Here is a 24,878-nt window from a genome sequence, read left to right as displayed (position 1 = left end):
AAGGCATAACAGTTCAGCTCGGGAACCTACCACAAAAGCACTCCTTCCTTCTGATCTTGCCCCAGAGGCCAGGGCCACTTGCAGGTTTTTGTTTCTGTTCCCAAAGAACTGGCTGCAGGCAGAGATGGATTAGAGGAGAAATGATCAGGGTCTCCAGGCCTTCTGACCCAGGGGAAAAAACCCCATACACTTAAGTATTATTTCCAAAAACCCCCTCCACTAATATATATTTGCATCTGAATACAGGATACAAACATCCTGGCTTTTATTGGAAATAGTGTGGCTGCAGGAGCAGGGCAGTGACCGTCCCCCTGTGCTCGACACTGCTGAGGCAGCTCCTCAAATCCTGGGGTCAGTTTTGGGCCCCTCACTACAGGAAAGACATTGAGGGGCTGGAGTGTGTCCAGGGAAGGGAAGGGAGCTGGGAACGGGTCTGGAACATGAGTCCAGTGAGGAGCAGCTGAGGGAGCTGGGGGGGCTCAGCCTGGAGAAAACGAGGCCCAGGGGGGGATCTTGTTGCTCCCTACAACTTCCTGACAGGAGGGGGGAGCCAGGTGGGGATCGGTCCCTTCTCCCAGGGAACAACTGGAAGAATTTAATAAAGCTGTGTAGATGTGGCACTCAGGGGCATTCTTTATTAGTGCTGGGGGAATGGTTGGACTCAGTGATCTTAAAGGTCTTTTCCAACCTCGGGGATTCTGAGATGCTGTAAAACCTTTTGGGTGCTCCTGGTGTGTTGACGCCCAGGTGGTAAGGGCTGATATAATTCCCAATATTAGGGGCTTACGGTTCAGGAGGAACAATGTTACATGAGCTGGGTATTTGGCTTTGCTGTGACAGCTGTGGGAGCATTAATCTGATTTTTCACTGTTCATTTGGTGGAGGGATGCGGGAGGATGGAGGGATCCAGGAGAGAGTCATGATTCCTCATTACTAAAGACTGGAGCTCTCTCTGCATCAGTTCTCAAATGGAAAGTTAAGGGGTAATCTGTAGAAGGCTGCAGAGGGAACAGAAATTATTATAAATAAACCTGTTCTGTCCATAAGAAAATGGAGTAGCCAGAAAATGAAACCTAGATAAATCCAGCTTAGGAACTAAGGAGACTTTTACTGTGAGGATAGGAAATCATTGGAACAATTTCCCGAGATGTGCAGTGAATTATTTGGTATCACTGGAAATCTTTAAATCATGGTTGGCTTTTTTTCCCCCCTGAACGTTATACTTTCCTTAAATTGCAGCTTTTGGACCAGAATCAGGAATTCATCTCTTTATTCAGCACAGGCCTCCGTTCATTGCAAACCAGGCAGGCTGGGGTTTGGTGTGGAATCTGTGGGAGCACAGTGGGGTAGAATTCGTCTCACCTGCTTTTTCAGGTCACACTGAAGGGGGGAGTCTGAGGTGATTTTGTCAATACACACAGAAATGACCAATTTATTTGTGTGCTGCTTTATATCTTGCTCTGGGAAAAGGGCTGGGAAAGACAAAAGGAAAGGAGAGAGGGAAAGGACTCCTGGTAACATCCAGCTGATTTACAGCCTTTCCCTGTGGGTCTTGTCCTCCACCAACCGGGGTGAGTGGCCAGATGAATGCAGAGGAGTTGTGATGGCATAAAACTGATGGGAAATCAGAATTATGGAGGTCATAAGCTTGTAGCACATTAGAAACCCAGCTTGCAGGAACAAGCTGTGCAGCATTCTGGCTCCTGGGAGGATTAATTACAGATGGTGGCTGTGGCAGCTAAATCAAGTGCCTCTAATGTTGTGTAAACTTCATTAAACAAATGCTGTAGCAGGGCTGTAATCTATGAGAGATGGGATAGGATGATGAGGGTAGAAAAGGAAAATACTCTGTAGGAAGTTAAAAAGAGAATCTTCAGTGTCTAAATCCACTGAAGCAATTTCTTCTACCTCTCATGCTTTAATGGTAGAATTTTAAACCGCAAGCTTTTAAACTTATTATCTGGTAAGCCTGAATTAATGACAACTTTCTGCTAATGTCTGCTAAATTCCTCATTGTCAGCAAACCCTGGTTTATCTGATATGATAAATCCTTCCTGATATTCTGCCACCACGTGTATTTGATCATTTCTTTTTCACTTGTGGAAGCCGGAGAGGAGGGAACACAGACGATCAACTTGATTGTCGCCGCTATGGTTGGTCGTGGTGCAGGGTTTGGTTCTGACTTTGGCTGCAGGTTCAGCTTTCAGCCTTAAAAGTTAAGCATTTCTGTAGGTTGATATCAGAAATGATGTTATCTAATTTAAAGAAAAGCCCAAGAAATGCCAGTTCATGCAGCTGTCACTGTAACGTGAGGGTGTCATTTCAGCCCTCACCGAATCGCAGGTACCCGTGTGCTGCTGCAGGAAGGGGTGCTCACCTTTTCCCCTGCAGGAAGGGGTACTCATGTTTTCCCCTGCCTTCCCCCCGAGGCAGAAACCTGAATCAGGGAAAAGTGACTTAATTCTCTGCTGATGGAGCAAGTTAAATCTGCTCAGCAGAGAGTCCCGTGAATGGCAGCGCCGAGGCTGGGAATTAGGGCACCAAGGAGGACGGGTCTTGGGGGAGAGTTCACAACAGAGGCCACAGTGGGATTAATTCATCTGCAACTTTGTAATTTCACCCTGAGCAACTCAATTACTGAGGTAGGGAGGAATTGAAAGGCCAATTAAACGAACTGAGCTTTTGCTTTCCAGACAGGGAGAATTAAAGGGGTTGGAAAAGCCAAGTGTCTGCTTTGAGGCTCTTCTTAGTGGCCAGTGAAACACTTCATGTGCTCGTTTAGTTCGGCTGTTTGTTGGGGATTGGAAAGCTGAGATTGTGTTAAACATTTCTGACAACAGATCCTCACAGTGTGTCCCTTTACCTGGGGGATAGGTTGTCCCTAAAGAAGCTACAAGAGATCTGATACCCGAGGGAGATCGGGAGGCTGAAGTTGGCTGTGGATTTCGGGATCCTGATTTGATTGATTCTTTTGAAGTTTAATTCTTTTCTCTGCTGTTTTAGTTGTACAGTGGCTCCCCAAGCCTTGTGAAGAGTCATCTGAATACAGTGTTTTTGGAGAGCAACACTGAACAGTTTGTTGCATAAATTTAGACTCAGGAGCTTGACTTTACTTACCTGTTTTGGAAAATGTATGTTTTTAGGGGAAGTGCTGGAATTTTTAGAACTTGTCATGAAATGCTGCAAAATTCCTTTTGCTTTCAAAGCTGTTCCCCTAAAGGCAGTCCTCAGTTCTGCTCTATGAGTGCTTCTTGAAGTAGGAAGCACAACACAGCAACCAAATGCTGCCTGTTCTTTCCTCACTTTCTCCCTTTTCCTTGGGAACAGCTGGGGAAGTGCACGTGTGTGTCCTATGCTCTGTGTATGAGTAGTTTTACAAAGCTGATGAGTGGAGTATCAATGGGATCTCTGTTAGCTGGTTTTTCAGGAAGGAGGGACATGGCTTTCCTCAGATCCTGAGCTGGGCAAGCGGCCAATCCGCTGGAGCACCAAAAATAATAAAATCTTGCAAGTCCAAACCCAACGGCTTGGAATGGGGCTGAGCTTTGGCCAATGTGAAGATGATCTGGGGTTTTTTTCAGGCTTTTGTCCCCTTTTCCCCTCCTTATCGTTGTCTGCAGCCCCTGCTTTGGGACAGGTTTTGTGTTTCCAAAGCAGGATTTTCTGTTGGACGAGACAGGCGGGCGGGTAACGTGTTCCTGCAGCTCAGAAGGGAACGTGCCTATAAAACCCTGTCCCCCTGTGTTCTGCATTCAGTTGGCAACCCCGGTGGGGAGGTTTACAGGTGGCGTGCCCAAAGCCACTTTGCAGTCATGACAGAGCTGCAAACCCATCTCCTGGAGCTCCTGGTGGGTCCTGCAGCCTTCACACCCACGGCCTTGAACTTTTCCACCCAGGCTTTTTATGGCCGTGTCATTTCTGTGCCTGCGTGCACGAAATGATGAATTGTTTTGTGGCTCCTTTCCAGAAAGAGTGAGGGATTTTACCTTCCTCCTGGCTCCTTGCTGTTCTTTAGGTCTGCAAAGCCTTCTAAGTAAAATTACCGAGGTTGAAAAACAAATCCTTTGTTTGCTTGGGCAGGAGATAATTGTGGTTTGAACGATTGCCTTTTCCCTTTAACCACTGCCTCCCACTTGACTTCAATAAACATCAAGGGCAGAGGCTCTTTTATGTGAGAAAAATAATTATAAATGACCCTAAAATCCCAAATTACAGGAGAGTGCAAGTTTTCTTAGCACAATTCCAACAGTAAGTACTTTTTATACCATGGCTGCCATTTCTGCAGGATTGGAGTTGCTTTCGAATTCTGAGTGGTTTCTACATAAGCCATGATGATGGAAAGGTCTTAATTGCCTTTTTTAAAAAGAAATATGTCTTTCTGTTCACGTGTAGCTTTAAGTTTTGTTTTAGGAAACAGGTGTGTGTGGAAAAAAAAAAAGGGAGCTGATGAAAGGTGGAGTGGTAAAACAACAGGAAGGAAGGATCCAATTGTGGGCAGTCCAGCAGTGCCCATGGACAGGGGGGAAAGACTGACAGATACACATGGGCAAACATTTGGTGTCCTGCTTTTATTTTTGTGTGCTTTATACCTAAAATGAGGGAAGGGCTGTAAGGATTAGGGGGAAATAGGAATTAAAAGCTACTTTAGACGTTGCCATTTCCTGAGGTATTTATTTTCCATGGGAGGTCTGTGTCAACACAGCCCAGTCAATAATTTTCTGTGGATGCCCTGAAAAGCAACATGTACTGAAGGTGATTGTTTTATTTGATTATTCTTCAGGTGTCTGTTAAATGTCTTATGTTGTGGGGGTATTTTTAGTGTTATTTTTCGATTCTTTTTAGAGCTGATAATGCAGTTGTGATGCACTGTTGGGAACTGGGTTTCTCCCTGGAGTGCCTTTGGATTCCCAGAGGAGAAGTGAGACTGAGCATGCAGGGTCCAAATGGAAATATCCAATTCAGCTCACTGCCCCTGCAAAACTCTATTCTTTGGGAGGGTTTCCAAAAAGTCTCATGTCAGGACAGTTGGGTACTTTGGAGTCAGGTCTTTTTTGTCTTGCTTTAAGGCTAAATTATTTTTTTCTGGCCTTCTGGGTAAACCTTGTCCTAATTTGCATCTCTTTTACCTGCTTTGGACTATGAGAAGCTCCAAAATGTCTCTAATTAGGGAGAGCATCGAAATGTAAAGCAATTAAAAACGGGGTTGTTTCTGAAGAGGTTTTGACACCAGCTGCTTGTGCTGGGAGTGTGATGTTCAAGGAGGAGGGAAGTGGATGTGTCATTCCATCCTCCAGGGATGGAATAACTGGAAGGGTTTGATGGATCTGGTTAAGCCACTGGAACACATTTTTTGCTGCTTTGGGCAGCACTGAAATGACTGTTGACTCTGTGTTATTTTGTCCCAGCTCTGCGTGGCTCCACGCGGTGCTTTTAATTGCAGGTTCCTACAAGTAAGTGGCTGGTAAGATAGCATGTAAAAGAATTAAATCCTAATGGCCTGAGCAGATGATACAAAGGCCTGCGACAGCTGGATGGATGGTAATGGTTCCCTCAGTCACTGGAGGTGTAAACAGGCACTTCACACACCATTTTCCCGGCAACTGAGCTTTAACTCCGCTTGTAATTGAAGGATTACTTGCCCTGAATTTAACCAGATGCGAAGGAACACGGAGGGAAAAACGAGAGAGGGAGCCTGGACTGGCTCATGTGTCTGTAAAATGCTGAACACGCAGAGATCAAGTAATTGAGACAAGCCAAGTGTTTATCCAAGGGCATTTCCAGTGCCCCCATCCTTAGTGGGACTGAAGTTCATTTTGCCTTGGGGGGAAGATGAAACAGAGGACTGCAGACCAGAGCCTTGCTTTATTTTGTTTGTCTTGGGGGGGATCAAAGCAGGGCAAGGTGCAGCTTTGCTTTGTTAAGTGCAGGGTTTGGTTTGGATTCATTAGCTGGACTCAGGGGGAGGAGAGCTTGCCTGGATGAACACCAGCAGGAATGATTGTTTTGCTGGGAGAAGGAGGAAATCTAAGAGTGGAGTAAGGGGTTCCACAGGTTTGGCTGCTCCTCTCCGTCCCATAAAAGTGATTTGTGGGCATCAAGGGACATCCTCTCTAAGATTTCATTGAGTTTTGGCTGTTTTGCTGGAATTGCCCCTTATTTCCTGGTGTGGTTTGGCCCTGGGACGGTGCAGGGGTAGAGCTGACACTACCAGCCCGTTTATAGGATGGCCACTGAGCAGGAGTGATCATCATTCATTGCCAGCTGGCTGGAACAGAAGTGGAAAGCTCTGCTTTTCTACCAGGTTTTAAGAGTTTCCCTGCTGTCTCCTGGCTTGGAATCTGTGCAGTTTGCCCTTACTTCAGAGCAGTGGACGAAGTATGAGTATTGTGTGTGACAGGCTGCTCCTCCTAGGACTTCCATCCTCCATAAATCACCTCTCTTACGCCTCTCCATAAAATTTAAATGACATCTGGAAGGAAGGGACTCGCCAGACCCATCCATCTGAAATATTCAGGTTGTTTTGCATTACATTGGCATAGCTCAAATCCAGATCTCAGCTCTTGGGATGGGGCGTGTGACCAGCTAAAAATGAGGGCACGGTGTCCACGGGAGGCGTTTTGGAGAGAAAATGTGATATTATTTTTTCCCCTAAGTGTGTTTGAGCTTGAGATTTTCTTCTGCTGTCACACTGGCTGCTGTGGCTCTTCATTGGGAGCAGGAACTGCTTGCAGTCCTTGGGTTTCGGGGTCAGCAAAACTGACAGGTTTGGGTCTGCTTTACATTCTGGTCCATGAAGAAATTGTCCGTTGTCCAAAGTGACTTTCCTCTGAACAGTGAGGTTTTGGAAACAAATGTTTCCACGAGGCAAGGTGGTTCTCTGGTGCACTTCACCCTGTTTTTCCTCAGAGCCATTTCAAGGCAGCACTGAAGTGTCATCTCCTTTCAGAGTGCCCTTACATTCTGGGAAAGTTAAAAAAAACTTAAATAATGAAAGATATCTGAATCTTTAATATCTTCAATTAAATAATGAAAGATAATCTGAAAATGTTGAGGAGATTCCAATAACGAGGTGGTACCACAATGGCAAAATTTGGATTTTCCTTTTGTCACAGTGTGACCTCCCAAAACTGGTAAAGTTTTGAAAAGTGACAGCAAGTAGCAGAGCCCAAACCAAGTGGGAAAAGGTAAATGATGTCGAGTAGGCTGAATATTAAGATTTTAATGCATGATGGCAATGAGAAATGGAAAAATAGCAGGAAAGATTTGAAGGATGCTTCCCTGCTCTCTGTTTAAAGCATTTAGAAATAACTTCTGCCTGCTACAGAAGTTACGCTGGGGTAGATAATCCTCTTCCCAGAGAGTAGTCTCTTGTTTTATAAACCTCTATTTTTCCAGTGAAAATTGCGGGATGGGGAGGGGTGGGACACGTTACAACTTGTGCCTGTAGCTCGTGGGCACATCAATCTTGGTGTACAATGTCTGCAGACAGGGAGTGGTGCCCAGGTTAATCATACAGGGAAAGGTAGGAAAAAACTCCATGTGTTGGCTTGTCTTCCAGCCAAGTGTGCTCTGAGCCGGGCTCCGGAATTCTGTCTCTCCCTGTTCCTCATCAGGGGATGGGAAAGCTCTGCAGATTAATAAGGGGATAAGAAGCAATTTTTTATCCCTTGGTACTTCCTCCTCTCCAAGAACAGTGTGTCTTGGCTGTCTAAATATCTCAGCCTGTGGGGGCTGGTGTGGGCTGGGGAATTTGGGATTTCCCTGGAGCCATGTTTTGCAGGGAGAGCCCTGACTTTCTCCAGGCTTTCATCAGGCATCTTTCATCAGCCTTTGAAGGCGGGGGGAGAGCTGGAGAATTTTTAGTGTGCTGTGTTTCAGAGTTCCAGGTTTGCTTTCCTCTGTGTTTTTTGAGTCTCTCCTCGCTCTGAAGCTCCCTGGTGCATGTTTGGAGGGGAGGATGCTGGATGGCTGCAATTCCCACTGGGTTTTTCCCAAGCTGCTGAAAAACAGGCTGTCTCACCAGCAGTTTCTTTTCCCCGGCCTGAAACAACATTCCCCGTGGTCCTGAGCAGGAAACACTAAGCACAAGCTGAAGGCTGTGGTTTGGGATGTGCTCTCCTCTGGCTTGGTGCAGTGGCTCATCCAGGGAGTCACAGTTGTTCCCCTGCAGGCAGGAAAGGGGGGAGCCTGGCTGGCAGCTTCTCTCCGGTGACCCACATCGCTTTCCGTCGTTCTTTTTAAGATAAAAGTAACTAAAGGTGCAGGGAAGAATGTGGCCTCTGGAGGTCAAATCAAATGATGGATGCAGGTGTTTGGAAAACCCATCCATCCATCCACTGTTGTGTGCAGAGCTCTGGGAAGTGTGCCAGTGCAGAGGAGGGAAAGAGCAGTGCAGGAAAGAAAGTGGATTCAGTAGTCTTGCATCTCCCAGCTCAGCTTTTTCCTTTGCTGGGGGGGGGAAAAAAAAAGGGAAAGGAGACGAAGGAAAAATACAATAGAATATTTTTCTAAATCCCCTCCCCTTTTTAGTTATCAGGTTGAGCTTTATTGAATTTACATGCTGCTGATTTTAAAAGCGTGGGGAGTAACAATCAGAGAAACGTGAAAATATTAGAAGAACCGAGGTCTTGCAGCTGGGAATTCCATTCTCCAAGATCTTCAGGAGAGATGGTTGCGCTGAAACAAGGCTTGTGGTTTGAGCTGCTCAAAGGTACTTGCAGTTCTGGGAATGTTCCTTGGTGCTTTGCTGCACCATTCTTAGAAAATGGGGGAACCTCTCCTGCCTGTCCGTCCTGGACTTTTCATTCCTATCCCACTCAGCAGAGAGGACACTTCCCTCAAGAGCACTTCATTTTTCCTAAACCTCTTCATTCTGCAGGGAAGCTGGGAATCACTCAGCGTACAGGCAGCCCCCAAGGGTGGGATTCTTCCCAGGCTTCCTCAAAGTAGATGCAGATGAAGGAGAACTAAAAGCCTTATCAGGATCCTGCAGGAACCCGGCGTTAAAAGCAGCGTGAGGTGTTCCTTAAGCCCTGTAAAAACTACCTGAGCAAAATCTTGGAAAACTTGGATTTCCTTCTTTGAGGGGGAAAAAAATTAATGAAAAATACCTGGGCTGTGTAACAGTCAATCTGTTTCCTATCTTCCCTGAGAAGAAAAAGGAGATTGCAAGGAAGAGTTCCACTGTATCACGGTGTGATTATTAAATTTGTAATGAGGCAGCAATTATTTCTAACCAAGCGTGAAGCAGCATGACAGGAATTAGCTCACACCATGTCAGCGAGCAAACCCCAGCTTGGCAAATATCCACAGCGGCACGGAGAGGGATGTGAGGAGAGCTCTGTGTTCCTCCTGTCTCTGAATGAGTGAAGACACTGATGCCTGAGGCTTTAAACACCCCAGAGACGTGCTTTGAAAAACACACTTACAGCCACTCACCGAAGCTCATTGAGGAGGCAGAATTAAAATGGTTAACAAAAGCACGTTCTCAGGTGTCGTTTGCAGTGACATTCAGCCCATTCTTGCTGCCTGAGGATGGAGGGAAGATGCATCTGCTTCCTCAGCCACAACTTAAGGGGTGCATATGCTTTGCCTCTGCTAAATATTTCACGGAGCAGCCTGTGTAGATGGAGTGAAGGAGCCAAGTGCTCTGATGTAAAACTGTCCCTTTTTTAAACGGTGAGCGTTGGAGAGATTTAAGAAGCACCCAGTCTGTTTTCAAGAGTCTAAATAAGCGCTTATGCATGTGCTCTCACCCTTCCTTCTCCAGTCCCCATTATGGGCTTGCCATATAAACTGTTCCCGGGCTTTTACCGGAGATTTATTCCGAGCAGGGTGTTAAGTACTGAGAAGGGGCTGAGAGAGGAAAATTCCAGAGCAGGAGCTGCAGAGGTTATGGTAATCTCTGTCCCTCGGCTTGCTTCTCTTCTGGACGCTCATATTTTGTGAAATTGGTTTTTGTACAGGAGAAAATCCGTAGCAAAGGGAGCGAGTTGGAGGGGTGGGCAAAGTACAGATCAGGGCTCTTTTCAGAGCAACTCCTGACATCTTCCTGCCTTTGTATTGGAAACCAGAGGCTCTTGAAACAGAGGAAATGAAGGCAGTCTGCAAAATTCCTTATTCTGCAGGCTCTTCTTCATCATTTTTGCTCAGTAATGTAGTTGTTGTGCACCAAGATTAATGACTGTGCAGGGATCTCCTTTCCCTTTTTAAGGAAAGAGAGAACCAGTTTATTAATCTGCTGCACAGGGAGCCAAGATGGGAGATAAGGACACAAGGGGTTGTATTTTCTGGGAGCTGTATGGGAGATGACTGTGCTTGGATTCACAGTGACAACAATAGGATTTGGGGTGTGTAGTTCCTTGCTTTGAAAGGATACTTCCTAAATATCCAGCCTGGAATTGGAGATACCTGTATATTTGCTGAAGTGGCTTGCAAAATTGCTCCAGAGTGGATTGCTGCTTCAAGAAGTAGAATTAAAGTTAGGTTTCACCCAGTGCAGTGCTTCTGAGGGCTTGTGGCTGGTACTGAGGGTATTCCCTTTCCCTGCTCACTCAGCTGGCTGAGCTGCAATGATTTTCATGGTCTCGTGGGGGTTTTTGTTAGAAAATGTTACCCCGTGGGATAAAAGTTTGATACCCATTCAGGGTCTGATGTCCATTCAGAAGTCACTTTTGGGGAGATGTTTGAATTTTGCCTCATGGCACGTTAGGAAATACTTGAATAAAGGGGGATAAAGCCAGCAGGAGGACCCCAAAGTGTTTTTTTTCTGAATGGTGAGGAGAACTGCTGCTGTGTGCCAACCAAAAGGCATTAACCTTTCCAAAGGAACACTGCTGCTCCCAAAAATTGACCTGTTGGTTTTACCAGAGATTCCTGTGTGCTGATTTAATTCCTGATTAGAACCAATGATTTTATAACACAGTTTTAGTCCCTCTACCCTGTTTGCTCGGTGCATTTGATTCTTTGGGGCCCTTTCCTAGTGACTGCTTTTGTGTCTATGTCAGATAGGATAAAGTTTACAGCAGCACCTAAGTGTTTGAAGAATAGCTTGGAATATCATAGTCTTTCCATTCCTGCAGTAGCTTAAGACCACTGGGGATTGTTATTTTTAGACTCTTGATTTTTACAAGGCTGGTACAACTGGTGAAAGACTTGACAATTAAAAAAACGTAGGAAACCAGCAGAGTAGCGAACCATGAAAACAGTGCCTTGTTTTAATTTGTGTAACTTTTTAATTCCTTGGTTGGAAGAAGGAGAAAACCAGCTCCCGGTTCCTGTTGGTGTTCCTGGGTTGTTAATCAAGCCCTACACCCTGCCTAAACTGCTCTGTTCTCTCCTAGGAGTGTAGGGCTAAAACTGTTTCCACTGAGAGGAGCTGAATTTCTGATTTGTGAGCCTGAGTGGTTCCGATGTTGTTCTGCTCGGGGCCTGCTGGAATAAGCCCATTAAAAGCCCATTGTCAAGGAGTTTCTATTCTGTGCCAGCAAAAATCAGATCTTCAAACATCCTCTGCTGGGGAACAGCTCCCCATTGCCAGAGATAAAACATCCAACCCAAACCTGAACGGACACGAGGAGCCCTTTATGTGTCTCTGAATTGCTTTCGCCTCCTCATTGCTCCATTAATGGGTATCCCGGCAGACCAGGAGCGCTCTCCCAGCTTCCCTCGGGTTTGGGATTACCCTGCCAATTGCCCGGGATTGTCAGGTCATTGGAGTGGAAATGAGAAACGCGAGCGGTGCTGCGGCGCTGCCAAGGCTCTTGGCTTGGCAGCCGCTGGGTGATGCTGGTAATTGTTACCAAAAGTGTAATTGCTCGGGGCTCTGCCTGCCATTTCAACAGAGCAGCCTGGAATTCTGCCTCCGGGGCACCCTATCCCTGCCTTCCCTCGGTTGGTTGTCTCGGGCACAGCAGCCCCTCGGAGAGTTAATCACAGACTCCCAGAATAGCTGGGCTTGGAAGGGAGCTCTGAGATCACCTGCTCCAACCCCCTGCCAAGACAGAGTCGCCCGAAGCAGGTGACACGGGGACACATCCAGGTGAGTTTGAAATGTCTCCAGAGAGGGAGGCTCCATGCCCACCCTGGGCAGCTGTTCCTGTGCTCTGCCACCCTCGTGGAAACAAGTTCTTCCTCGTGTTGAGGTGGAATTTCTTGTGGTTTAGTTTGTGGCCATTGCTCCTCATCCTGTCTCTGGGCACCACCAAGCAGCCTGGCACCATCCTCTTGGAGGTATTTGTATGGACTGATGAGATCTCCTCTCAGTCTTCTCTTCTCCAGACTAACCAGACCCAGCTCCTGCATTCTCTCCCCACAGGAGAGATGCTCCACACCCCTCATTATCTTTGTGACCTCCCCTGGACCGTGTCCAGCAGCTCCTTGTCTTTCTCGAGCTGTGAGTTTTCCTGGTGTCTCCTCAAGGCAGGGAAGGTAATTAGTGGGGTACATGATAAGCAGAAACCACTGCCTCGTTTTTGGCATGGCACTAAAGATTTGCAGCTTCACTCCTGGCTCACATGAAGTCTCCCAGCACCCAGTGGCATTTTAGGGACTGACTGGATATTTTCAGGGAGCTGGAAGGGGAACTCAAAGCAGCTGTTGTATGCTTCTTATTTCCCCAGTCACCGCACCAGAATAGCACACAGACTGTTATCTGGCCTGTGTTAAGCAGCATCTGATTAAATTACTGAGCCTTTTTGCATATTAATAGCAGACTCTGATTATTTTTGATTTGTTGGGTGGGTTTCTTTTTTTTTTTTTTTTGTGGAGGTAGAGGAGGAACAGGTGCAGCTGTCTGAAGTTATGAGAGCCAGTGAAGATTTAGGTGTTTGTGTGCCCTGGTTAATATGACAGTGTGACAGCAGCCAAACACGAGCTCTCACAGCTGCTCTGGGCTCCCTCCGTGCCAGCTCTGCTCTTTGTCTCTTTAGCTTTTATTCTTTGCTTCAGCTCTCCTTTGCTTTTACTGCTGGTTGTTCTCTTGCCTCCTTTTCGTATTATTTTCTCCATGTGCAGCTCTCCTGCCTTTTTCTAAGTCCTCATTTTGGTGTTTTAATATTCAGCTGAATTAGATATCATTTCTTCTTTTGATGTAGGGAAATCCAAAGAATTAATAAATTATAATGGCACTACTTGGCTCTTAAGGAGTGCTTTCTGTCTTCAAAGTGCACAGTATTTCATTATTTATACTGTTAATTATATTAGTACTTGTAAGGAAAAAGCCCCTTAAATTGTTATTGATAAAAATACTCTTTCAGCAGGATCAGAATTCAGCTCTTAAAATGGCAGCAGATAATTTGTCCACTGAGGAGTACAGGGCCTTGGAGAAGATGCCAGGTGGATTTCCAGCAGTTGTTCAAGTGTCTGCTGAAAAGTCTTGCTTTATGTTTGTAACAGTCTTACCTGGGAGCTTCAAAGCATCCTGGACAAACAAAGGAAAAACAAAGCCTTACAACATGCAGGGACAGGTGGGTGGGATCCAGACTTTCCAAACTGGAGTTTAGGTCTGTTGCAAGGAATCTTAAGGTAAACGTTGAACTGTCCAGAAACCTGGACACCGAGACCCGTGAACTGTGTGGGAGACTCTCACATCCCAAAAAAATCAGGTAGAAGCTTCCTGACTATTAACTAGAGTCTGAATTTTTAAAAGTCTGCAGAGAAGTGTCAATTTTGAGCTGGTACCTGGCAAAGGGAATTCACTGATGTGTTTAAATGCTCCCGAGTGACTACTGCATGGATTGAGAAGCACAGGATCTGAGCCCACAGGGAGAAGACCAAAGAGAGGGTTTTCTTACCAGAAACCCGAGCATTTAACTCTCAAAATGTGGGTAAGGATGGCTCTGTACTCGCCCTGTGCCAGGCGAGTCCTTTGGCCATTATCCCACTGTGGAAATTCTTTAAGGTTTTATTTTGTAATAAGCGAGACAGGCCACGGGTGAAGGTTTAGGAGAGCCAAGGGATGAGGCACTAAATCTGCCCTTTCCCTTCCCAGTCCTGGTTTCCCTGCAGGGAGCTGCCAGTTTTAAAACAGGGGCTGCTGCTAAAGCCAGCAGGATGAGTTAACTCCGGGGTGTGTTTTAGCTAAAGCTTGGCACACACATAACTTAACCTTAATCTCTTCTCTAACTGCACCATAAATCTACTGGCAGAGGTTTCTGTTCTACAGCCCTGTGTAAGCAAGAGGAGAACCAGCTGTGTTCCAGGGCAGGAATTACCATCCCTCTTTGCCCTGTTGGTGTCCTGTCCCAAAGGGCTGGACCCTGTCTAAGGTCAGCATTGCCTTCACAGGGAATCCCCCTGAATTTCTGATGCTGCCAGAGTGTTTGTAACCTGTGCATGACCTTTACCACGGGAGAGGAGCACAGCTTGATGGGGAAGAAATGCTTTTGTAAAGCAGGGAAGAGACACAAGGATTTTTGAGCAATGTTTCCAGGTGTCCCAGTGTTTGCAGACTTATACTCTAGATCCAGCACCCTAGAACTTCTGTGGAAGTGCCTGAGCAAGTGGCCAGGTTTTTCAGGACTTTTTCTCTCATTAAGCACCCTAATGGGCCTTTAAGGCACATTTCAGTATTTTATCAATATGCTTAAGAGTTTTAGTGGTTGGCTCTAAAAGTGCTCGTAGTAGTCAACTGTTAATCATCTTTCCATGTCTTAATTTGCCTAAGTTGTGCTTTACACTGTGAGTAAATTGACTTACTGGAGTAAATCACTGCATCATGGAAATGAGTAGCAATGTCTGGGCTATGTGCAAATCCATTAAAAATGAGGCTCAGTGGCTCAGAGAGGGGCTGTCATTGTGGTGTGAGTTTATCCCAGTGTGCACACAGGGATTGTCTGGTGGAGAAGAGTTTTTCGGATGAGAAACAGATCTTCCTCTTCCCATTTTCTTTTGACGGCAGCGTGGGATCATGACCTCAGCATGGAGGGAATGGGAAGGGGTCAGGCCTGGGGGGTGACAACCCTTGTGAATTAGCTGTGGGTGTTCCAGCTGGGTGCACTGATCAAGTGGTGGTGACAGCTATCTCCACATCTGTCGGACTGTCTGCTTGGCCCGAGTGTCCTTGAGGATGTTTTGGAATAAATGTGCCCCGGTAGGGCCCATTCATCCCTGGCCATGTGTCCAGGAGCAGGTTCCTCTGCCTCACCACAACCTGTGTCCGTCCAGGAGCTGCGGCGTGGACAGTCTGACCTTGATTGCAGAGAAGTTTCCCAGAGATGCTCTAATCACCTGGAGGTTGCAGGAGGTTGTGTCCCACGGGCTGTCTTGCCATCGGAGCCGATTATTTGCCGGACGTGGCCTTGTCTTTCAGCTGCGTGTTTGAGGGTGTGGAGGGAACGGTGCCAAAGTTGGGCCTGACGAGGCTGTGGGAGGGAGGGCTGCTCTGTTCCACTCGGTTTGTGTTGAGGCATTTGAGCCATTTGCTGTTGTGTAAAACAGCACAGGCCTTGTGCTCTGTGGGTCTCACTTCCAGCCTTTGCCTGTTTGCAGAATAACACGGTGTGGAAGCCGGATTCCTGCCGGGACTGCCGCTGCCGGAGCAGCGTTGTCACCTGTGAGCCCACGGTGTGCAAACCCCCTCAGTGTGACTTCCAGAAGGTAAGGCAGGACTGCAACAAGTGTGTGTGGCTGCCCAGGGTCAGGCACAGGCTCTGTGCCCTTTCACTCCTCGTCGGTGCAGGAAACACGTGGTGTGGGAAGCCTTTGTCTCCTTGGCTGCACCCCAGCCAGAGGCCTGGGGTTGGAGCAGCTTGATCCCAAAGGAAGCCCCTGAATTGGGTTCAAACCTCCCAGCAGGAGCCCAGCTTGCAGTCCCCCTTCGTTTGAAGGTGGAGCTGGGGCTCCCTCAAAGATGCAGATGGACACTTTCCACTCTGTTGAGCAACAACAGAGCTGAGATTGTCTGTCTTGCAGCTTCTTCCTCCTCGTGATGCTTGTTGAGCTCTCGTTGTCTCCTGGTTGTCTTTGTCTGGGCCTTCATTAATTGGCCATGGAATCGGTCTTGCAGTAACATCTGGATTACTGGGGCAGGATGCATAAATGACAACGAAAATGAGAGTTTTAAAGAAGCACTGCCAATATAATTATGTGGCTTTGTGAAGCAGGTTAAAATGTTTTCCAGTATGACAGCGCTAATGAGGAAGTAATTTTGATTCTTTCCGGATTTCCCTGTTATTATCATTGTGTATTGATTAAAGCAAGACTGAAATATTAGGAAATTTTGTGCTAAAGAGGAGAGAAATTAGAAGAGTGTTGTCATGGCACACCTAATAATGAGTGTGCTGGACAAGATGATAAAAATTAGATAAATGAAAAGGTGGCAACTTTAAAGCTCATAAAGGGAAATAGATTTATAGTGAAAAATGGATCTGTGTGACTCCTTGACATGGGCAATCTTCAAGACAGACAGTTTAAGTGTTCAGTAAGCATTTGGTCACCTAAACATTGAAAAGAAGGATCACCGAGGATCTCAGGAGAAAAAAATCTGGTCATTCCTCAAGGCTAAACCGCCCACTGCTGAGCAAGGTCAGAAATCACCACCTCTCTCCATGGTTTATTTCTTGTCTGCTTATTTCTTTAAGTTTTTTGTAAATATTGCTGATCTTGTTACAGCAACAAGGCATAAACAAACAAATCTCAGCAGTCTAAACATTTATATGTCAGACCTACTGCTGTGTTTACAGGTAGGTGGAAAATCAACAAACATGAGTTCAGTGGTGTGAACCAAAACAAACCAGCAACCAAGACCGGATTCTCCAGGGCAAGATGACAGTTTGGGACATGCAAAGGGAAGTGGTAGCAGCCTCACCTGACTGTGCTGTGGTTGGAAGTGGTCAGCAAGTTTCAGTTAACTCTAAAGTAGTGCTGTTTTTTTTAAGAAGTGGTGATTAAGCCGAAGAAGTGCAGTTGATGGTTCCACGTTCGTTCTGCACTTCTGCTGTGGGGAAATGTTACACTGAGATCCATCCTGTACGTGGAGAAAACTATGGACAAAACTACACCTGTCCCACATTTCTCAGAGGTGTTTCAATGAGTGATCCTGGGGTTTGTCTTGGAGCAAGTACTTTCTATTCCTTGAAAGCTAGTCCAGCTGTGGACTTCCTGTTTTTACTGTTAGGGATGTAAATTCTTGTGTTGTTTGGAGAGAAAAATGGCAAATACACAGTGGTGTGTCACCTCTCAGCAAAGGGATGTGGTGTAGCAGCGTCGTATATGGAACTTGAAACCTTTCCTTTCAAAACTGGGAGCACCAGGGCCATGGTGCTTTACCTTCATGATAAAGTCTCTATTTGATGTCACATGTTTATTGGACCTTGTGTCTTTTTAGGGAGAAGTGCTCCAAATAGCCTCCAACAAGTGCTGCCCCGGGTGTGCCTCCCAAGCCGAAGGATTTTGCCAGCACGAAGGACAGATCCACAGCGTGAGTGCTCAGTCCTGTTCCTCACCAGGGACAGTCCTTACCTGTGTTTAGCTCTGTTGGGTCCAGTCAGTGCAGGATGCTGAGCAGGGGAAGGATAGGGTCACTGTTGGATAATGGAATTTAGCAGTTTGGTCAGCAGAGTTTCCAGGAAGGGGATGTGTCGCTGAGCAATCGTGTGTCCCGTGTGGGCTTAAGGGGAGAAAATTTCCCACTTGTTCCTTCCCTTTGCTGCTCCTGTGGGTGACTTGAGACAATACAGTAGCATTAGGAGGGGAGCAAAGCACAGTGAACTTGCCATATTAGCTGTCCTGAAAGAAGGCTTTTCTCTGGGCAGCCATCTATGCTCTAGAGATTGATTGCGGTTGTGCGACCTGGGCTCTGTGTTTTGTAATCCTGAATTATTCAAGAGGCAGGCTCCGGGATGTGGTTTCACCCAGAGGGGGCTGAAAGGCCAAAACAATCAGAGTAAGTGTCTGCAGATAAGGAAAAAAAAAAGATTCATGGGTAGCAGTTAATGAATCATGTCAAGCATTAGGCAAATGTAGAAAAATGGCTGAACAGTGAACCCAAGTCCTGCATCTGGTCTCTTACAGCCTTCTCTGTTTGACAAGTCAGGCCCAAATCTCAAGAAGTATGCTAAAATTCCCAGGCACATTTGCATATCTGGACTGTGCATTCTGCACCTGAGGGGGATGTTGTAACCCTCTGTTTCAGCATGAGGCATGACCAGCATGAATCTGTTACAAGCTAGACAAAAACTGGAATGGAGGAGTAGCACATCCATCCTCTTCTCGTATTTCTTTGTGCCTGTGGTTTGGGTGATACTAAGTTATATCATATTGCATTGTATTTCTTCTTGTTTGTGCTGTTGCTGCACTTTCCTGTGCTCTCTTGCTTTTGTGTTTGGCTCTCTGTGAGCCCATTCTTTGGGTCCACATCCCCACGGGGCTGTGGACATACTGGTGCCTGTGGTCCTGTTTCCCTGTCACCTGGTCATAAAGGAACTTTCTGTCAGTGCAAAGTCTCATCCTGCTGGGCAGCACAGATTTCCTGAAGGAAGAACTTTCCCCTGTTGTCATGCTTCAGGACCTGACCTTCATTCTACGAGTATCCAGCTGGCAACAGTGGCCCTAGTGAGGAAAATATGTATCCTCTGTCTGGAAGGAGCTTCTTTACTCCCTGCCTCATTCAATATTGCGTCTTTTATGGAAATTAACTTTCTCTCTTTGTTGGAAAGTGTTGCAACACACCACCTTGTTTCTTCTTGGGGCCAGATTTTTCCTCCCCATGCCTCAGGGCAGAGGTGTTTGTTCCTGCAGTGATGAGTAAGCAAATCTAATTAGATCTGGCTCACAGTGAAGTGTGTTAGGTACGTGGGGTGGGGGCTGTTCACCTGCCCACCTTGTGGTCAGGTGCGTGTTGGGGCCTATATTGAATATTTCTCTGAAGAAAACAGGTCTCTAAATTTAGAGTTTGCCCCACAGAAGCTGAAGTGGAGAGGGGCTGCATCCAACAGCCTGGGAGTTTCACGGGGGAAGTTAATACTGATTTAGAGGGGTTTGCCAAGAGGAGGGAAGGATCTATTTGCAGGTCTCACTGTGTTTCCTGTGCTGCAGCATGGCACGCAGTGGGCCAGCTCAGGATGTGTGCAGTGCTCCTGTGCCCACGGGAAGGTGAGCTGCACCCCCAGGACCTGCCCAGCCCTCACCTGTGGACCAGGGGAGCTGCAGGACACACCCCAGGGCTCCTGCTGTCCCCGATGCGTGGGCCGTGGCGGTGAGTACTGCGTGGGAATGGCTCCACTGATCCCAGCTGGAAACACCCTTTTGGGCCCACATCTAGGAAGCTTTACTGTTCTTTTTCATTTTATTGGGAAGACACCGGCGTGTCTCTTAATTCCCTTTCTGTCCTGCTGCCGTATTCACGTTTTTAACGGCTTCACCCACGGCAGGGGATAAGCTTTAAGCAATGAGCAGACGTGTCTAATGCATCCTTATTTTGGAGATTAAAAAGATCTGGGAAAAAAGATGCAGGTATTTCCTGTGCACCTGGACTGCGAGTTCCAAAAGTGCTAGAGGTATTGGATACCTTTTCTCATGGAAGTCCCGTGGGAGCAGTGGAATCCAGAGCATTTAGTTCACAAGTCTAAAGCCCTTGGAAACTGGTGGGATTGTTACTGTCTTTGCCTGCTTTGACAAACAAGATTTTGGGTGATGGAAAGGGATTAAAGGGCTTTGGAAAAGAAAATTTCCCCTTGTTTTCCTGTCTCTTAGAGCCTTGTTCCTTTGATGGCCGCCTGTTCCAGGACGGGGAGGGCTGGCGCCTGGGCCGCTGCTCCAGATGTGTCTGTAGGGATGGCACGACTCAGTGCTCCACAGCTGCCTGCCAGCCCCTGCTCTGCAGCCAGGTCAGGACCCACCAGCCTTTGGGGACATCCCTCAGCACCCTCCTTTTCCGTGCAAAGCTTCTGGGTGACAAGTGGGCGATTTGGAAAAGGGATATTTGATCATTGGCAGTGAAGTCTTTCTGGGATTTCTGTTACTAGACCAGATGTGTGGGCAATTAACACTTTTTTTTTTTTCCTATAGAAGGAAAGCCCACCTGTTTGTGTGCGTGCTAATTGTGTTTTGCTTGGTCCTGAGATACTCAATTAGTATTCATTTGCTAAGCAGTCTGCATTAAAATCAATTCCTGCCTGCTTTAGATTCCTCCTTTCCCACTCCCAGTGGACTGGTGTCACCTGCTGTGCCATTGCACCAATGTTTAATCAGCCAATCATTAGGATTTAATTTGTGGGAACAGGAACAACTCTGTCGTTGCTGTGGTGTGTTTTGAGAGAGAACATCCAAGTTAATGCAGCAGAAAGCCAGTTCTGGTGGTGTTCCAGGTATTTCCTACCAAGGACGTTTCCCAGTGGAAGGGACATTAAGGAGCAAGGAGCCCGTTCTGGTCTCAGCCACACCTCTTATTTTCTTGCACATACCTTTATCTCTGTCCCTTCCTTCATTCTCCACTCCCTGTCAAAAGCCAGGACCTAAATTCTCCCAGGATTAAACTTCCATCTTTCAGAAAACTGTGCTCTCCCTTAGGCTCTGAGGGAGAGGAGCTCCAAAAATTCCTGTGTCCCACCACATATCCCGCCAAAATCCACAACAGAGTTCTTTTAACTCTGCTGGGAAATCTGTCCTTGATAACTTCTATCCAAAGTCTTCCACTCCTTCTTTTGAAAGCCAAGGGTTTGGCTAACAGAGATGAAATGATAGTGCTTGGCATTTCCACCCTAATTCCAGTCCACCAGTCAGTGTTCCAGTCGTGCTGATGTGGCTGGAGGGAGGTGCTGGTGAGCAGTGCTATTCCAAATTCTTGGGGGTGTGTGGATTTGTAGCAGTGGAGTTATAGACACATTTTGGATGAATGGAGTTGAGGCCTGCATGTTGATGTGAAGTGCCAATCTATCCCAGCGTGATTTAAATCAGTCATAAAAAAAGTTTAAATTGGGAAAATCCGGTTTTTTAAGCATAATTTAACACCTGTACAGACACTATGGATGGATTTAACTAAAACAGTGCAGATGCCTGAGAGGTGGTGGGTGTAAATCATGCATTCAAAACCTCAAAATGTGGCAATACCAGGAAAAAAACTCCTCTCATCCATCTCCTGCTTTATTGTGCTTCCCTGCATAGCTTTATGTATATTTTTCCCTCAGTATATTTGTGTGCCTGAATATAAGCACTTTATCTTGTGTGGGTGTCTTAATCTGCATCTGTCCATGTGTTCAGTTGCCATCCAAATAAGCCCAGAAAATGAGATGAGGGACAGATCCTTCAAGCCTTCTGCACTGATCTCATGCTGCTTATGGGGCTAAAACGAAGCCTGGAGTGCCAGTGGGTTATTCCATGGACACTTAAATGCCTGGAATTCCAAGCACTGATGGTGACCCCCACGTTAACTGTTCATGCTCTTATTTTCCTTGTCTCTGCTTTCTGTTTAGGATGAAGTTGTGGTTCTGTCTCCTGGAAAGTGCTGCCCAGAATGTGCTCCAAAGCCCTGCTCCGTGTCGGGAAGAGCGTTCCAGGTGACTTGTGACAAACCACACCAAAAGGCAGTTGCTCACGGTTTTTGGCACATCTCTCTTTCCCTGCTCCTTGACACCTGACTTTCTGCCAGCACTGATAGTACAACCATTGCTTTTTTCCTTCCTGGAAAGCCAGGAGGGTTGACAGAAATCAGGACTGGATAAGAATTTGCTGGCCAGCAGAAAGGAATTTTGCCAGATGAGGCACATGAGGCACTTGCTTTCCACAATTTTTGAAGGAGGAAAGCAAAAAGCACCAGTGGTCAGAGTATTTATAGCTTTCGTTGTATCATCTGGAATTAATTTAATGCATTATTTAATGAGTGTATGAGTGTGGGATTTTCTGTTAAAGATTATTTTTTGCTAATAGCAGCAGTTAAGGCCTCTCCAGTGCCACTGGTTTGCAACTAATGAGAAATCCACACCACAATGTCCTCTGGACCTCACCCCTCTTCTTCCTGTTTGCTGATGGTACGGAGATAAGCATTTTTAAAGCAGAGTTTGTTATCTGATACAGACATACAGAAGGAGACACCATAAGCAGGTTACCAGCAGTAACTTGGCCGTTTTCCACGAGCGTTTGACAGTTCTCTCCATGTCCCTTTTTGAACAGCACGGCGAACAGTGGAGAAAAAATGCCTGCACTGCCTGTGCGTGTCACAGAGGGGAAGTGAGATGTGTGAGGGAGACCTGTGGCCCTGTCACCTGCGAGGAGGTAGTGACAGATCCCCCGCCTCCCACCCCTTGGCTGCACCCCCCGTGCTGTGCTCGTGCCCAGGGGCTCCGGCAGGGCCGCTCACCGCCCGCCGCTGTTCCGCAGGGGGAGAGCAGAGTGCGGCGCCCCGGGAAGTGCTGCGAGGAGTGCGTGTCCTCCAAAGGGAGCTGCTGGGACGGTGGCACCCTCAGGTACCACGGGGACACGTGGAACAGCAGCCGCTGCCACTTCTGCGCGTGCCAGGACGGGCGGGTCACCTGCCGGGGAGCAGAGTGTGCCAAGGTGGAGTGTGCCAAGGTGAGAAAGGCGTCTCTTCTCCCTGGGTGTGTCTGTCAAGTCTTAGGATGGATTTTTCCCCCCCCACCCCCCTCACTTTTTCTTTATTCTCGATTTGAGGCACTCCAAGAACTGGCCCTTCTCTCAGAGCTTGTTTAGTGCAGCCGCCTTGAAAATGTTTCCCGGGGAAGGAGAGCAAACTTGGGGTTTTCCACGTGGATTTGCTCAGTGGGCTTGCATTGTGAAGCAAAGCAGAGTGAGTCAGGGAGAAACTTGGCTTCCCCTTGGCTTCCCCGCTGTGCTGTGCTGTAGGGGGGGGTCAGACACCCAGAGCATTCAGTGCCTTTACCAGGAGCTGAACGTGGGGACAAAGGTACAGGTCAGAGAGAGTTAAAAGCTGGAGAAATGTTCCTTTTATCTCTTAATTCTCCGTGCTGCAGTGGCCTTCAGTGAGGTATTTGGATATGGAAATCGATGTTCTACTGTTCTCCTTTTTTCCCCCATGCCATTCTCGGTATGGAAGTGAAGCTGGCAAGGTATTTTATTCCCGGTGCTGTTTACTCCAAATCTCATATCCCCCCAGCCAGGTTATATTTGCTCTGCAGTGGATGTGCAAAATGCATTAGATAGGGTTGAATGCTTCACCCACACACGGACAGATAAGGTTTGAATTGCCTTTTTTTTGCAGTGGTCTCTGCAAAATCTGAGAGAACTGGGATTGTTCAGCCTGGGGAAGAGAAGGCTTTGGGGTGACTGAACTGTGGCTTTCCAGTACCTCATGGGAGCCCACAAAGAAGATGGAGAGAGTATTTACAAGGACACGTAGTGACAGGACAAAGCAGAATGGCTTCAAACTGACCCTAGGTTTAGATTGGATGTTAGGGATAAATCCTTCCCTGTGAGGCCCTGGCACAGGTTGCCCAGAGAAGCTGGGCTGCCCCATCCCTGGAAGTGCCCAAGGCCAGGCTGGAGCAGCCTGGGATAGTGAGAGGTGTCCTTGCCCATGGCAGGGGTGTGGAAGTGAATGATCTTTAGGGTCCCTTCCAACCTAACCCATTGCCTTTGAAACAGCCAAAATGCAGAGTTTGGGACCCAAAGTCGTCCCTGCTGCTGATCACCTGACCTCAAACTGCATGGAGGGATTTGGCTGGGTGAGAAGTCGTGGTTGGCATAAAATCTCGTGCACTTGCAGCTGTTTGAGTGAGGCTCCTTCGTGCTCCTGGCTGTAAATTGGATCATTTACACTAATGATGATGGCATGCTGTCATGGCTCAGTGGGGAGGGTTAGTTAATATTCATGCTCACGTCCTGGGTACTGACAAAAAAACCCCATTATTCAGGAAAGCCAGGGATATTTTCCAGAACAATAGCTGGAGATGTTAATGTGTAGGGTTCAAAACTCCTCAAGTCATGTTCAGTTTACCTTAATAGTAGAAGGTGTACATTAATTAATTACAAGAAAATATTTCCTCAGAAAGCAAATGCCATGCTTTCTCCTTCCTCTGCTTTTTCCTTCTGGAGTTGCAGGTCTGTTTTTTAGGCACCTGCCTCAATAAATCAGAGCAGATGTGAAGCCAGGAGCATTTGGATTCATCTCTTCATCAAGGCACCATTAGTTTTCTGGTCACATCATCCTATTGAAAGTGTAATGAGGCCACAGATATGAACTGCAAATCCTGGACAGCTCAACATGAAAGGAGGGTATGGGAGAGATTTAGCTCCAAACCCTTTCAAGCAAACCTGTCCAGCACGGTGTCCGTGGTGATCCTGACCTAATCCTCAAAAAGCCATTTTCAGCAGGTTAGGAGCCAGGAATACATGTCCTCAGCCTGGAGTATGATGAATCTCTGGGCAGCAAAGCCACAAGTTATCTCCCACAGCCTCTCCCTTTTCTGAGTGTTGGCAGAGCAGCGTGGTTGCAGCTTTTCTTGTTCCGTGGGTAGTTGCTCTCAGTTTTCCTCTACTGTGTGTTTATGGGTGAGGGTGGGGATGTGGGCAGGGATGGGGGTGGGAGAGTTTACAGTTCAGAGTGGTGACATGAGATCCAACCACTGCCAAGGGCGTTGTGGAGCAGTGACTGAAGAGCAGAAATGTGTAGAAGCAGCAGAGGGAGGTTTAGGCTGTGTGTGGTCCTCGGTGACGAGGAACCAGACGGTTTCTCCTCTCTTCCCCTCCTCAGGAATGCACCAGAGGTGCCAAAGTGTGGCCTGGCTTAGGTGTTCTCCCTTGATGAATCTTAATTCCCCTACAAAAATTGAGTGTGCCAATGTGGCACAGTGAAAATTGTCCTGGAAAATTGTTCCTGCTGGAACAGCCTCCCGGTTGGCATAAATCAAAAAAAGTTATTTGGTAATCTTGGAAATTGAAGCTGTTTCTTTTGAGCTGTGTCCTGG

The 24,878-nt window shown here is 47.0% G+C and overlaps 1 protein-coding gene across 1 annotated transcript in view; it reads left to right on the top strand.

The window, feature by feature from the left end:
• Positions 1–24,878, top strand: part of FRAS1 (Fraser extracellular matrix complex subunit 1) — a 99,449-nt gene that overhangs the window by 13,830 nt on the left and 60,741 nt on the right. The window contains exons 3-9 of the mRNA XM_064651364.1: positions 15,490–15,597; positions 17,327–17,419; positions 19,036–19,195; positions 19,693–19,826; positions 21,411–21,494; positions 22,108–22,209; positions 22,315–22,506. Coding sequence (XP_064507434.1) covers positions 15,490–15,597; positions 17,327–17,419; positions 19,036–19,195; positions 19,693–19,826; positions 21,411–21,494; positions 22,108–22,209; positions 22,315–22,506 — 873 coding nt within the window. The remainder of the gene's footprint in view (positions 1–15,489; positions 15,598–17,326; positions 17,420–19,035; positions 19,196–19,692; positions 19,827–21,410; positions 21,495–22,107; positions 22,210–22,314; positions 22,507–24,878) is intronic.

Source organism: Pseudopipra pipra, chromosome 4, assembly GCF_036250125.1.
Source record: "Pseudopipra pipra isolate bDixPip1 chromosome 4, bDixPip1.hap1, whole genome shotgun sequence".
Lineage (NCBI taxonomy): Eukaryota > Metazoa > Chordata > Aves > Passeriformes > Pipridae > Pseudopipra > Pseudopipra pipra.
The sequence above is the reverse complement of the archived record's forward strand: the minus strand, read 5'-3'. Positions and strand labels throughout refer to the sequence as shown.